The 15,616-nt window shown below is 47.4% G+C and overlaps 1 protein-coding gene across 1 annotated transcript in view; it reads right to left on the bottom strand.

Moving 5' to 3' along the window:
* The window catches only part of Mid1 (calcium-permeable channel component Mid1), a 114,293-nt gene extending 98,929 nt beyond the window's left edge, over positions 1–15,364 (bottom strand). The window contains exons 1-3 of the mRNA XM_076312856.1: positions 15,269–15,364; positions 14,204–15,054; positions 11,700–13,725 (exon numbers count right to left, since the gene is read on the bottom strand). Coding sequence (XP_076168971.1) covers positions 11,700–13,725; positions 14,204–15,054; positions 15,269–15,364 — 2,973 coding nt within the window. The remainder of the gene's footprint in view (positions 1–11,699; positions 13,726–14,203; positions 15,055–15,268) is intronic.
* Between the last annotated feature and the right edge of the window lie 252 nt (positions 15,365–15,616).

Below are 15,616 nucleotides of genomic sequence, written 5' to 3'. Positions count from 1 at the left end.
TAACGAGAAGATTCAATATCGCGTTCGATCTATCTCTACAGCCAACGTAACTCCACGGTAGTGTCTCGTCAAATAGACGAGAAAATTGCGAACCGTTTCTACGAATCGCGTGTTTGCACCGTTAACGATTACAAAATCGTCGGGGATGAGAAGACGACTTTTCTCGTGCACGGTGATCAACGAATAATTAATGCACCGTTTACAACGATTTCTACGATACCAATCGTTTGGTTATGTATTGTCCGCGGGCGAGAAGATCGATTCCAGAGTTACGGCCGGGTTGCATAGGTTCAGGGGCCCACGACACGCGATCACCTCGCGTGCGTACTGTAGATAACGAAGAGTGTACAATCTTCGGTTGTACGCAAGGTATTCACGTTTTGAATCTTGCTATATTAAATCTGAGTACGGTCGCGGTGTCCCGTACCTCTTGAATCTTGCAAATTGTCTCTTTGAGTAATTTTTAACGAGCCACCGAAGAGCAGTGTTCTCGTTTTATAAATGAAAAATGTCTCTTGTTACTCCCGTACACCAAGGACGATGACCATCTGTTCGAAATTGGATCGAGAAATAATAGTTAATTTTAAGGTTTCTTTTTTACTATTATTGTTATTATTTATGGATCAGTTGTCTCTTTTTATGCTTGTCTGTGTTATTGTGTATCTTCTTCGCTCTTGTTTTTGTTGTACAATTGTTGAGAAGAAGTCAAAGGAAAAACGAGATCTCAAAGTATACTTGTATCGAGACGATCGTCCCTATTTTTATTTCACTTTGCATTCTCATTATTTTGTATTTATACTTCGTATAAGTTTCTTTCTTTTTTTCTTTCGTATTTATATTATCGTTCATTTTGTGCCAAAGAGTTCGATTACGAATTCACGATCGACTTTCGAATACAAAGAAAACGAGTCTCAAAGTATTCTTGTATCGAGGTAATCATCCCTCAACTTACTTCACTTTCATATTTACACTTTCCATTGTTTTTCCTATGTCATATTTACACCTTGTATGTTCATTTTGTACCAGACTGTTCACTTACAAGTTCCCAATTAATCTCTCCAAAAAAAAAAAAACATTTCAACGTATACTTGTCTCAAACTCTTCACCCCTAAACTCATTTCACTTTACATTATTCTCGTTTCATATTTACACTTTTCATATTTAAACCTTGTACGTTTATTTTGTACCAGACTGGTCGCTCACAAGTTCCCACTTAACCTCCCAAAAAAAAACATTTCAACGTATACTTATCTCAAACTCTTCACCCCTCAGCTCATTTCACTTTACATTATTCTCGTTTCATATTTACACTTCTCATATTTACACCTTGTACGTTTACTTTATACCAGACTGTTCACTTACAAGTTCCCAACTAATCTCTCCAAAAAAAAAAACATTTCAACGTATACTTGTCTTAAACTCCTCACCTCCAAACTCATTTCACTTTACATTATTCTCATTTCATATTTACACTTTGCATCGTTTTTCCTATGTCATATTTACACCTTGTACGTTCATTTTGTACCAGACTGGTCGCTCACAAGTTCCCAGTTAACCTCCAAAAAAAAACATTTCAACGTATACTTATCTTAAACTCTTCACCCCTAAACTCATTTCACTTTACATTATTCTCGTTTCATATTTACACTTCTCATATTTACACCTTGTACGTTTACTTTATACCAGACTGGTCGCTTACAAGTTCCCAGTTAACCTCCCAAAAAAAAACATCTCAACGTACACTTATCTCAAACTCTTCACCCCTAAACTCATTTCACTTTACATTATTCTCGTTTCATATTTACACTTCTCATATTTACACCTTGTACGTTTACTTTATACCAGACTGGTCGCTTACAAGTTCCCAGTTAACCTCCCAAAAAAAAAAAGCATCTCAACGTACACTTGTCTCAAACTCTTCACCCCTAAACTCTTTTCACTTTACATTATTCTCGTGTCACATTTACACTTTCCATATTTACACCTTGTACGTTTACTTTATACCAGACTGTTCACTTACAAGTTCCCAACTAATCTCTCCAAAAAAAAAAAACATTTCAACGTACACTTGTCTCAAACTCTCCACCCCAAAACTCATTTCACTTTACATTATTCTCGTTTCATATTTACACTTTCCATATTCGCATCTTGTACGTTCATTTCCTACCAGAGTCTTCATCCACGAGTCGACGTTTGACATCCAGACCCGAAAAAACACGATCTCGGTGTATGCTCGTTTGAAACTCTTCAGCCCTTACCTCGTTTCACTTTGAGCTCTCCCTAGACCATTTTCACACATTCCATCGTACAATTCGTTGGCGAAAATTCGCTCACGAGTGGCCACGATCGACCCTCTCCGACAGCCGAGATTTCCAAGCAACCGTAGTTCCCCCGAAAGAATATCGCGCGTCGACCGGACGAGGCCTAAACGCGTTCGTAACGAATGTAACAACCCCTCGCCTCGTTCACCGGAAACGGCAATTAGGTTTATCGCGGTCGAATCGTCGACGTCGTTGGAGTTCGAATCATCCACGATTTCGTCCACGTAATTTCTGGCTCGACGATCCACCGAGTATCCACGAAACGATCCCATCGATCCAACCATCGTGGATCGAGCAACGAAACGTCCCGTATGAAAAAATGTCCCGCGCATGAAATTCTTTTTCGTTCCATCGGACCGTGGTACCTTCGAGCGCGCATATCTCTCCGTTCGTATCCGGTCCGGAGAGTTGTGCGCAGAATTCGCGGTGTGTTACCCCGCCCGCAAAACCGAACGAACGTGTACCCCACAAATTCGCGAGCGGACGCGTATAATCTGCCCGCGATGGGAAATGTACGGAATTTATACGAGGGCCGTATCCACGTACGCGCGTCTAAGTCGATAAACCGTGTGCAATATTTCCCGTGGAGGGCCGGAGGCTCGACGTGGAACCGGTTTCGTTCGATTTTAACGTTTTCCGCGCGACGTTGAGGAACCGCCCCCTGCGCCGACAGCGGGAAACTTTTTTACGGTCCGCGCGAGCAGAGGCGAAATTTTTCCACCCGAAGGTCGAGTTTCTCGTAAATAAAGGGAAACTGAACGAACGAACGAACGAACCGGGGAAAAAAAAAGAAGAAAAAAAAGGAAAAAGAAGAGAGAAAAAACACACAGACGCACATACATACAGAGAGAGAGAGAGAAAGAGAAAGAGAGGAAACGGGAGAGAGTCGATCGTTGGAAGTTTTATCTCCGCGAAGGATGGAAAACCGGAGCGAAACGAACGAGGGGACGAACCCGTGGCGCTCGTATAACGGATAAAACGCAGGATCTGAATTCGGCATTAACTCTCGAGCCGCAAATGGGGCGAACGGATGGCTGTGCTAATCGTTTAAATCGATACCGCGCTCGAGTTGGCATCGGCGTCGGTCTCGCGGCTCTTCTTCCGCAAATTTCTGTCCGCGGGATCCGCTCGAAAACCCTTAACACTCGAAGCACCCCACCTATCGCCCGTTACCTGATAATACGGCGATCCGAAGCGATCCGGTATCCGGTAGGGGGGATTTTCCGCGGGCCACTTTCCGCCAAATTAAGGACCGCGGAAATTCACCCGCGAATTAAGGGGAGCGAAATTGAGATCCCGCGTTTTAAGATAATTTCCCTTGCACAGGGTGTCCCGAACATTGCCTCTGTACTTCGAGGGTAAATAGTATACGCGTGGGATGAGAAAGTGTTGATCTATTTGGGTGTATTTTTTTTTAGGGAGGTTTGGGTGGTGAATGTGGAAAATTCTATTCAGGGGAGCAAAAGTTGGTTTTGTATTTTGTGGGTGAATAGCTTCTGAGTGGGATAAGAGAGTGCTGTGATTTGTATACGTGTATTTATTGTCAACGCTTGGGTGTTAAATGTGGAAAATTGTATTCAGGGGAGTGAAATCGAAATCCTATATTTTGTGGGTGAGTACCTTCTGAGTGGGATAAAAGAGTGCTGTGATTTCTGTACGTGTATTTTTTGTCAAAGCTTGGGTGTTAAATGTGGAAAATTGTATTAAGGGAAGAGAAATTAAGATCCTGTATTTTGTGGGTGAATAACTTCTAAGTGGGATAAAAGAGTGCTGTGATTTGTGTATATGTATTTTTTATGAAAGCTTGTATGTTAAATGTAGAAAATTGTATTAAGGGAAGATAAATTAAGATCCTATATTTTGTGGGTGAATAATTTATGAATAGCATAGGAGAGTGCTGTGAATTGTGTGCATGTATTTTTTATCAAAGCTTGGGTATTAAGATCCTATATTTTGTGGGTGAATAACTTCTGAGTGGGATAAAAGAGTGCTGTGATTTTTGTACATGTATTTTTTGTCAAAGCTTGGATGTTAAATATGGAAAATTGTATTAAGGGAAGGGAAATTAAGATCCTGTATTTTGTGGGTAAATAACTTCTCCACAAAAGTAGGATAAGAGAGTGCTGTGATTTGTGTACATGCACTTTTATCAAAGCTTGGGTGTTAAGATCTTATATTTTGTGGGTGAATAACTTCTCCACAAAAGTGGGATAAGAGAGTGCTGTGATTCGTGTATATATATTATTTATAAAAGCTTGTGTGTTAAATATGGAAAATTATATTAAATGGAGCAAAATTAGTCTTATATTTTATAGGTTAATAGCTTCCAAGTGGGATAAAAGAGTGCTGTGATTTGTGTACATGTATTTTTAATGAAAATTTGAGTGTCAAATATAGAAAATTGTTTTAAAAGTAGCGAAATCGAGACCCTCCGTTTTAAGATCATTTCTATTACTCCGGGTGCCCCAAAAGATTGGTTCTATATTTGGTGTAAACATACATTTTTTATCAATTCGAGAATTAAACACGAAGAACGATAAGAAGGGTAGAGAAATACAAACTTCACGTTTAAAAATATTTTCCCCCGCGCGAGGTGTCCCGAAAATTAATTCTTCCAAAAGAACTATCAGTTTCAAAGGAATCCCCGTGGTGCAGGACTCGAACCGATCGAATAATTTAACACTTGAATATTCGACGGGCACTCGAACGCTAGGAATAAACTTGAAATACACGAGTGATAATTTCCACTGTGTGAATAATGCATTTACCGGTGACGCGTTTAAATATTACATCTTGTCACCGGTCGATGATTCGTAGAAGGTGATCAATAATCTACACGCGTGTGTGCATACACGTATTATACAGCCGTGTACAACCGTATACAAATACGTCGGCTCGTTTCCGTAACAAGTCTTACATTAGTGTACACCGTGGTGCAACATCGCGTGCAACGATTGCCACTGCACTATCGATAATTTAATATCGAAAGCGCTGGTTGCGTAATATCCCAAACGAATATCTTACGGTTACGCAAAAAAAAAAAAGAAGAAATAAATTCAAAGAATTCCGATTCAAATCCCCCCCCTCATTCGAATACCACGAGTATCGAAATACTCGTCGGAGAATGTATTCGAATTTCGAATTATACTCGCGGAATATTCGAGTGCGGAGAAATTCAAGCAATCCCGAGTTCAGTACTGGAAAGTTCTCGGAGTCTATTTTACGAGACTCGCGCACGATGTTTTCTCTCGGGAATACCCGCCAGCCCCGGAGTATTAATTAATTAGCGACGTGTTAATTAATTCACCGGCGTATATAAATAATGAAAAAATAATTTCCACCCTCGAAAGACGAAATAACATTCGCCGCCGATGGAGGGCTAACGTTGAATATCTCTTTTAAGAGGATTCAGTTTCAGCTAAATTCTGCTAAATAAGCGTTTGCCCAAAGGCGACTAATTCCTTCGTCGATGTTTTACTAGGTCGATGAAAGTTGCCGTTAAATTAACAAGTAACGAGACTAGACCCCGACTATCCGGTCGGTTCGATAACCGATAGACACCACCGCCACCCGGTATATAGCTCGTAGGTAATATCCTCCAGCGATCCCAATCCTCGAGCGTCTATATCATAATTTTCTCATGTTTTAAGATGGCGGCGCGGCAGAATCGGCTTATAATAGGATTTCTGCTATGGAGAAAGATAGCGGGGGCCTCTCGCTATATACCTGTAGTCGTTACTCGTTAACTTCTCGCTAAACGAAACGCCCGGAGAAAGCGAAAGCTTTTCGACGTTTCGCGAAACCTCGAGCGAGCTTTACTTCTTCGTCTCTTTGCCTTTTCCAATTCTCTTTCCTTCCTCTTTTCATTTTTTCGTTTTTTTTTTTTTTTTTTCAAAGTACGACGAAACGCAACGTCCGCGCCGCGTCGACGAAAAATATCGTACCTCGGCTCGTAGTTGTTGCAACACCCGCGGGATTCAGGGAGCAAAAAGTTAACCTTTAACCCCTTTGATTGGTCGTCAAAGGCCCGATGAAATTAAGCGACCAGTGAAACCGTGGCGGTTCACCCTTAGCGACCCGAAGAAATCACTCTTCCGTCGTCCACGGTGCTCCGACTAACCCTAAACGCTCGGAAAATATATTTCTTCTACGGGGGGTCAGATGAAAATTTTGACGAAGATTCGAGAAATTTCGTCGAAATTGCGTTATTTTTCAATGTTCGATTTTGTCTATTCGATATGGTGTGAAATGTCTCGTTTTAAAGTCGTTTGGACGAAGATTAGTATATTTGTTTAAAATTCCGTATTTTTAAGTGTTTGATTTTGTCTATTTGCTATGGAGTGAAATGTCTCGTTTTAAAGTCGTTTTCGACGAAGATTCGTATATTTGTTTGAAATTGTGTATTTTTCAATGTTCAATTTTGTCTATTCGCTATGGAGTGAAATGTCTCGTTTTAAAGTCGTTTGGACGAAGATTCGTATATTTGTTTGAAATTGCGTATTTTTAAGTGTTCGATTTTGTCTATTCGCTATGGAGTGAAATGTCTCGTTTTAAAGTCGTTTTCGACGAAGATTAGTATGTTTGTTTTAAATTGCATATTTTTAAGTGTTCGATTTTGTCTATTCGTTATGGAGTGAAATGTCTCGTTTTAAAGTCACTTTCAAGCTATACAAATTCTATCTGTACTAGTTGACGATGATTAAGTTTCCATAACGTAAACTAAAGTGTTATTTAAAATTGAATATTCTAAATTATTCGTATCAAAGAAATATGTCTCATCGCTCTAAAGTCACTTTAATCCCAAGCAAATGTTATCTCTGCTAATTCACAACGATTTTATGCTCCAATTACGTTTCCATAACACGAGATAAAAATATTATTTAAAATTGTGTACTCTGAACTATTCAATTCTATTTTTTCGCATTGGAGATAAATATTTCATCGCCGTAAAGTCACTTTCATCCCACACGAATGCTACCTCTACCAGTTGACAACAATCTTACCCTCCAATTAGGATTCCATAATATAAAATAAAAGTGTTATTTAAAATCGAATATTCCAAACTATTAAATTTGATTTCTTCGTATCAAAGAAATATATCTCATCGCTCTAAAGTCACTTTCATTCTGTACAAATATTGTCCTCGTCGATCAGTGACAATTCTATGCCCCAATTTAATTTCGATAACACGAAAAAAAAACTTATTAAAAAATTGAATATTCCAAATTATTCAACTTTACATCCTGGCATTAGAGACAAATGTCTCGTCGCTCTAAAATCACTTTCATCCCACCCAAATACTATCTCTGCTAATTCACAAAGATTTCAAGCTCCAATTAAGTTTCCATAACACGAGATAAAAATATTATTCAAAGTTATACATTCTAAACTATTCAATTGTATATTTTCGCACAGGAGACAAACATCTCACCCTAAAGTTACTTTCACCCGATGTGAATACTATCTCTGCTAACTCACAAAAATTTCAAACTCCAATTAAGTTTCCATAACGAAATAAAAATATTATTCAAAATTATACATTCTAAATCATTCAATTGTATATTTTCGCACAGGAGACAAACATCTCGCCCTAAAGTTTCACATTCACCCCGTGAAAATACCGTCCCCACTATCCCACCCGAATCTAACCTCCCAATTAACTTTCGTTGACACAAACGACCCGAGAGATCGCGTTAAAGCAATTGTAAAATACATCCAACGATCTCTTACATTCACCGCGATACGAGTTCCGCGTCTCGGTGAACCCACGAGCCGTTGTTCCAACCATGAAGAACGATCGAGCGTACACCGTGCGCGGTCGTCCGCGCTGAAAGCGGGGAGGCGTAGCTCGAAGCGAGGGTAGCGGACGGAATGAGTTCCTACGTGCGACGAATCCGCACGGTAGCGGAGAAAGGTCTCCGTGACGCGGCGAGAGAGTTCCACTGCCAAGTCTCTTTAAAAAACGGAGAACCTCGGTGGGTCGTAAGGGGTTGGGAGGGAGAAAAAAAAGAAGAAGAAGAAGAAAAAAAAAGAACGCGAGGACAAATTGAATCCGTTCCTAATTGCAGGGGCTTTCTGGCCGAAACGCTTATTAGCCCTGATTGCAGAGGAGGTCGTTCGCCGGGGGCGCATCCAGCACGCGGCGCTAAGTCGCTACGCTTGCCAAGTGCAATGCGACAAGATCTCGAAACAAAGGGGTTGATTCCGATTCCAGCGCGTCTGCCAGATCGTCCCCTGCCCCCACTTATTCCTGCTGGAATTTTGCGGGAATTATTTTCGCGATCCCTATGCACCGAGTACATCCTGCGCGAAACAATACCTCGTTTATACAGTTAATTCCGAAGGAATCGAGCTATCGTACCCGATCGAACCCGGCGAACCTCCGTGAAAGTTTTCGGTTTCGCGTAACGGTACACGGTGCTTCAAAGCGGGCTCGAAGCACTACCTCGATGTACTGCCGTCTTTCCAAGGAACTCGAGTAATAACCGATAATTTACAACAATAATAAAACTCTGTAGGAAGAGGCCGTGAAGAGATCGATTGAAAACGCCTCGCGACGAGGTATCGTGAAATTTTACTTCCCCGGTTTAATGTCGCGTCTCTCGGTACCGATCTTTCGCAACACGGATCCTTGCACGTTGTGCGAAGATAAAACAAAACGGTGTGCGTAAAGAAAAATTTTCTCTCGTTCTCCGTTTGGATACCACCATCACGATTGGTGGTAGGTATCATCGTAATGGAGTGTATCATCGTTCGTAGGGAATACACGAATAGATGAATAATCGTCACGCGTGAGAAATCGAAGGAAAAAGCTCGGTACGAGCACAGAGGAAGGAAATTTCTCAATTACGAACCGGACTCGTACGAGTTCCGCTTTCACGGTGACAATCCCCGAAGCGGACTTTCGTCGATTCATGAGAGCGTCACGCGCGTTTATTAATTCCACGGTGTAAGCGTATCGCGCGGATGGGAGCCACGACTTACTGAAACGCGACGCGGAAACTATTCAAACATTTCAAACTCGATAATAACACCGATGTCGCGCGGAAGGGGCGGCGAGGTGGACAAGTGGATGAGGAAATTGCGACGAATCGACGTCGTCTTGTATCAGGATCCCCACCGAGTTCACCTCGTTTACCAGTATCGCGAGTTTCTCACCGCCGCGGAAAGATAGGCGAATCTCCCTTCGATCCGCAAACGAACTTAAAACTTTGCGGAATAATTCCGTAGCCAAAGCGTTCCTCGTGAAAAATTCACCGCGCGCAAACGAGGAGAGAATTCGATTTGTTTATTTGCTGTGAAGTTCGCTCGCGAATGATGCAAAATACAGAATCGATCTGGGTGAAATTGCGAACAGCGAACGGACGCGTAAATACAACGAGGATGTACTTAAAAAAAAAAAGAGAGAGAGAAAAAAAAAGATAATATCGCGCGAGAAGATTTACGACGAACAACGATATTTCTCGACGTTCGAAAGAATAAATAGATACATGGTGGAAGACTCGTGTGACTCGTGACTTGTTTACAAATTCTGGCAATGGGAACCCGAATTGATTAGATTAGTTTCGTACGATCGATAACGTACGTGCGGTGCGCTGGATAAAAGCCTCGGGCAACGATTAAAATGTTGTACAAGTGGACGATTCCTCGCGGAGAAAAATAAATCGAAGATACGTGTACAATTTTTTCGCGCGCGAGACTTGTATCCGAGCGAAGCAATTCCGAAACGTTCTTGGTGCGCGCGATCACCGCGTACGTGCCCGACCATTGCTCGTTACTTCTACTCGCGTCGGTGTTTATAAACATCGACAGCGGTGTACGGTTTAAATTTTTTAGTACGTTCCACGGAAAACAATACCACCGTGAATGTTTATTGACGCAAACGAGTACCGTACGGGACGCGTTAGCCGAGCTTTTTCGAAATCAATTCCCTCGGAAACGAAACCACGGAAGAATTTCACTACACGTTTTCCCTCCATTTCTCAAGCCTCGATAAAAGTCGATCGTTCTTCGCCGTTTATCGAGGTCGGTCTATCGGGCTCTACAGGGTGAGTCGAGAGTCTTGCTGGTGAATTTACGAACGTATTCTACGCCTCGTTGTTCGAACTGAACTCTTTCGACGGTCAGAATTTTTTGGGGATTAATTTTCCCTCGAAAACGTACCCTCGCGGAAAAGAAATTTACTCCTCTTTCTCTACCTCGATAAAGATAGATCGTCGTTTGTCTTTTATCGAGGTCCGATCTTTAGACTGTACAAAGTGACTCGAGAGGTTTACGATCGTTTTCCGCGTCTTGCAAACCGAGCAAAAATTCTAAATTTATCCAAATCTTCTCTGTTCGTTTCCCTCGAGATCTCGCGCGAAAGAATATTATTACACAATATTCTACCTCGATAAAAGTAGATCGTTGTTGACCTTTTATCAAGGTCCGATCTTTAGACTGTACAAAGTGACTCGAGAGTCCTACCGACAAGTTTACAGGCGTTTTCCTCGTCTTGCAAATTGAGCAAAAATTCCAAATTTATCCAAACACCTTCCATTTCTCTAGCCTCGATAAAAGTCGACTGTTGTTCGCCGTTTATCGAGGTCGGTCTATCGGACTCTACAGGGTGAGTCGAGAGTCTTGCTGGTGAATTTACGAACGTATTCTCTACATCGAAAGTCAGAATTTTTCGGGGACTAATAAAGAAATTTACTCCTCTTTCCCTACCTCGATAAAGGTAAATCGTCGTTTGCCTTTTATCGAGGTTTAGACTGTAGAAAGTGACTTGATAGGTTTACGAGCGTTTTCCATGTCTTGCAAACTCGAGATCTCGCACAAAAATATACTATTCTACAATGTCCCACCTCGATAAAGGTAGATCGTCGTTTGCCTTTTATCGAGGTCTGATATTTAGACCATACAAAGTGACTCGATATGTTTACGAGCGTCTCATTGCAAACCGAGTATTCCAAATTCATCCAAATCCTCTCAGTTCGTTTCCCTCGAGATTTCGCGCGAAAGAATACTCTTCCACAATGCTCCACCTCGATAAAGGTAGATCGACGTTTGCCTTTTATCGAGGTCCGTGCTCTAAGAGACTCGAGAGTCCCTACTGCAAATTTACAGCCGCGTCGTGCGCCTTGCGAACCGATCGCGTAGTCCACCCGTTAAAAGTCCGTTTGCGCGCGCGCGCGCGCGACATAAGAACAGTTTCGCTCGAAGCGCGACGAAAACGCACGTTCCTCCTTGATCCCGTAACGGAGGGGTTAAATCCCCGCGAAATACCGGTCATCCGGTCCCAAGGCGCATCCACGCTTTGTAAACACCGAGCGGAAGTATCTCGCGGTCCGCTCGAGCGGCGCAAACTCGCGAACAAAGAAAACGATTGAAGCTCACCTTGCAATGGGTGCAGTTGAAGATGACCGAATAGGGCTGAGCGCAGTCGTACCGCGCCAGCACTTCCTCGAACTCACAATGTAATCTCGCGGCTAACGCATCGACGAGCAACAGCTTGTCCAGGGCATCGGCGCACTTCTGGCCACCATTTAGCACGTTCTCGAGCGGACCGCCCTTGCCCGGTGCCAGGGCGTTGACCACCGCGTGCTCGCAGCAGTGCCGCAGACGCAATCCGCTCGTGAACCAATATCGATTCTCCCTCGGGGTTAAAAAACTTCGCGTACTGCTCCGGCCAAAATCATCCCGACAGATGTCCCTCTTATGCGACTCCTCGAGATAAAAAAGGCACTGTTCCGGAGCCGTCCGTACGCCCTCGTGTCTACCACGGCCGACGAGCGTCGTCGTCCACGTACCACCTGTGTTCTCCGTTTTCACGGGCCCGGTCGACCAGGGCCTCCTGTCGGTGACCTCGACCTTCTCGATCACACGTTGAAACTCCGCGTCGGGCCCGGAGTTGCCGGCCGTGGGGATCACCGTGCACGCCACGGGACAATTCTTGGGCACCTCCGGTGGACCGCAGCTACCCTGTAGATCGGCCGGCGCTGGACCCGCCAGGTCGCAGGCCGATAGCCAAGGGTTCACCTGATTCACCTCCCAGCTGTATTCGTTGTAAGGATGCATCATCGTTCCGGGCTCGTGGACGGCCTGGTGGCCTTGGTACGACAACGATTCCTCCTCTCGTTGATCCTGCTGCTCCTCCAATAGTAACAATAATTGCTGTTGCTGCTGTTGCTGCTGTTCCTTTTGTTGTTGTTGCTGCTGCTGTTGTTGTTGTTGTTGTTGTTGTTGTTGCTGCTGTTGCTGTTGTTGTTCCTCGTGACGAGCGCGATGACGATGCCCGTTGTCGTTCCGTTGTTCCCGGCCGCGGTGCTGTTGCTGTTGTTGACGCGCGACGCTCGACACCGACAGGGACGAGATCTGCGTGACGTTGCGCCGCGGTAGATTCTCGGCGGGACCGAGGGATGGACTCTGCGCGAACCCGGGCGCGAACTGACCCGATGGATTCGTCGAACACACCAACGGCCAGGCGAGGAGGTACAATACGAAGAGCAAACTACCGTACTTTCTACCGCGGTGGTTGTTACCGGATTGCTTGGTCGTTCGTTTGGTCGGGAGCAGCTCGCTGTGGTCGTCGCGTCGCGACGATGACGACGATGACGACGACGACGACGAAGATGACGACTCGGCGATCGTACCACGGAACCGTGCGTTGCGGTCGTGATCGTTTCCACGGTGGTCCCGTCGTTCCGGCGAGTCCCGAGGAGGATTAGTACGACGACGACGACGGTTCTGTTCCGTGTGTTCGGACGCGGGCGGCGTTTCGTCGTTGGATTCGCGATCGGTGTCGGTCCCGTCGTCGTTCTCGGCGTCGTTGTAGGCAGTGTGAGCGAACGCGTCGACGTGAGGAACCACGTTCGCGATAGGAATCCGAGAGCGAACGACTTCGTGTCCCGTGTCCCCTCTCCATCTCGTTCCCGGTACGTCAGGGGCGCCGCGATCGAACCGTGACCACGGTCCGGGCGACGTTGAACGATGGCGGTCGCTACGGCGATACAGTGCCGGTTCGTCGTCGTCGTCGTAGACGTAAAAGGCAGTGGCGTTTCCGGTTTCAGGGCCGTCCCGAACCGTTTCGTGGCGTCGACGACGGCAACGCGAACGCGCGGCTCCGGGGACCCGCGACCCGCGACACGCGCGAATCTCGAAAGGCAACCTGGTGGACGAACGAACGTCGTTCCCGTTGCACCGACGGCGGCGGCGACGACGGCGCCGGTGGTGGTGGTGGTGGTGGCGGTGGCGGTGGTGGTGGTGGTAGTGGTGGTCGTTCGACGTGGGTGGTCCCGTGAATCCGGGCGGATCGAGCCGCATGGGCACGAGGTCGGGAACGCTAGCGTCCCCGGTACGTATTGGCGGTCGTCCCGCTCGACGATCCACGTCGTGGACCAGCGACGTGGGCCAGCGTCCTCCTCTTGTGGTCGGTTCGCGCGCGGGTACCTCCGTCGGTACCGTTGCCGAGGTTTCGCGATACTTGTCTCGCGTTCGTGATCCCTGTTGCGATCGCGTGCGTGGCGGTGGTGGCGGCGGCGACGGCGGCGGTGGTGGTGGTGGTTGTTGTGGCGGTGGTGGTGGTGGCGGTGGTGGTGGTCGTCCGATCGCAGGAGGTCCCGCATCGCTGCCACCGAAGCTCGAGGCCGTTTCTCGTCCCGCGCGTATGCCTCTCGATCCACCGGCCGGTCGTTCCTCTTCGTCGTCTCGGGAGGATCTCGGTGTCCCCGTAGTCGATGCACGCGACGGTGTCGAGCCGGTGCACGTGGTAACGCGGGCGAACACGCTCGATACGAGCGATCGCCGGCAACGAAGACGCGTACGTCGCGAGTAACGACGACGACAACGACGACGACCACGACGACGACGACGATGACGTCGACGTGGACGACAAGAACAACGTTGAGACACCGGGTTTCCGTCCGTGGGTCTTGAGCTTCGTCCGGCGCCGCCACCGTTCGGATTCGAACGCCAAGAAGCACCGTATACGCCGAGGAACGATCGTGGAGGACTCGTCGCGGTTGCCGCGTTCCCGTATACGCGCGACCGTCGACGACGATACTCGAGTACGGTCGGCGTGGGTTCCGTCGGTACCCTCCGGCGTACGATCGAGACGATCCTCCTCTCGATACGGCTCGTGAATAGTGTCAGCCCCGCTCGTAGATATCCCGGTGCCGATAGCCAGGTGAGTGCTGTCCTCGCGGCCCGGGTCGGCGGGGCCCTTAGAAGTCCCCCTGTAGCAGGCGGTCTCCTCGACGGTGGTCCCTGGTCGGTTCGGCGTGGATGGTAACGCCGCGTTCGTCGAGGCTCGCGGCGACGGTAACGACGCCGTGGGCGAACCCGCGCGGCAATGACACCACCGGCAACAACAACGCCGTGACCGCGCACTCGATGCACCTGAGACCCGCGTGCCACCGCCTCCTCCCACGCTCGGCACGATCCGACGCTTTCGTCTCTTCCTTCGGTTGCGCCACCTGCAACCCGAGCACCGCGTGCCGCACGAACACGGTTCTTCCTTCGCAGACGCGGCGACGATCCCGATGATCCCGACGATCCCGATGATCGCGATCCCGTTCCCTCTCGGTCCACCCACGGTCGATCCCCTGCTGCCAGGTGGCCGCCACTTCCGACACCGTCGCGGCGTAGCGACCACTCCGGTAACGGCAGCTCTCGCGCGGAACGAGCACCGGGACACCGACGACGACCACGACGACGACGACCACGACGACCGCGAGCACCACCGCGACGGCGGCTGACGCCGTTGCCGCTGCCGCTGCCGCTGTTGTTGTTGCTGCTGCTGCTGCTGCTGCTGCTGCTGCCGCTGCTGCCGCTGCTGCTGCCGCTGCTGCTGCCGCTGCTGCTGCTGCCGCTGCTGCTGCCGCTGCTGCTGCCGCTGCTGCTGCTGCTGCGCCGGCAGCGCCGGTGACCACGTACCCGACACTGCCCGTACCGAGGACAACGGAGACCTGAGACCTCTCGACCGGCGAAAGCACCTGGACACCGTAGTCCTCCTTCCGAAGCTCACCAGCTCCCGATACGGGGCACCGAGGTTCATGCTGCATCCTAAACGCCCTGCTCTTCGCCCGTTTCTCCGCACCCCCGGATCGTCCTCGATGATCACGATTGCCGGCGACACGGCAACGCGTACCACCGTGCCAACCGCGAGCCGGACAAAGACGACGACGACGACGACGACGACGACGACGACGACGACGTTGACGACGTTGACGACGACGACGTTGACGACGTTGACGGACTACGGGACACCGTGGATGACTCTTCGCTCGTTCGTTGCCATTGCGTGGACCTCATGG

Source organism: Ptiloglossa arizonensis, chromosome 1 (assembly GCF_051014685.1).
Source record: "Ptiloglossa arizonensis isolate GNS036 chromosome 1, iyPtiAriz1_principal, whole genome shotgun sequence".
NCBI lineage: Eukaryota > Metazoa > Arthropoda > Insecta > Hymenoptera > Colletidae > Ptiloglossa > Ptiloglossa arizonensis.
The sequence above is the reverse complement of the archived record's forward strand: the minus strand, read 5'-3'. Positions and strand labels throughout refer to the sequence as shown.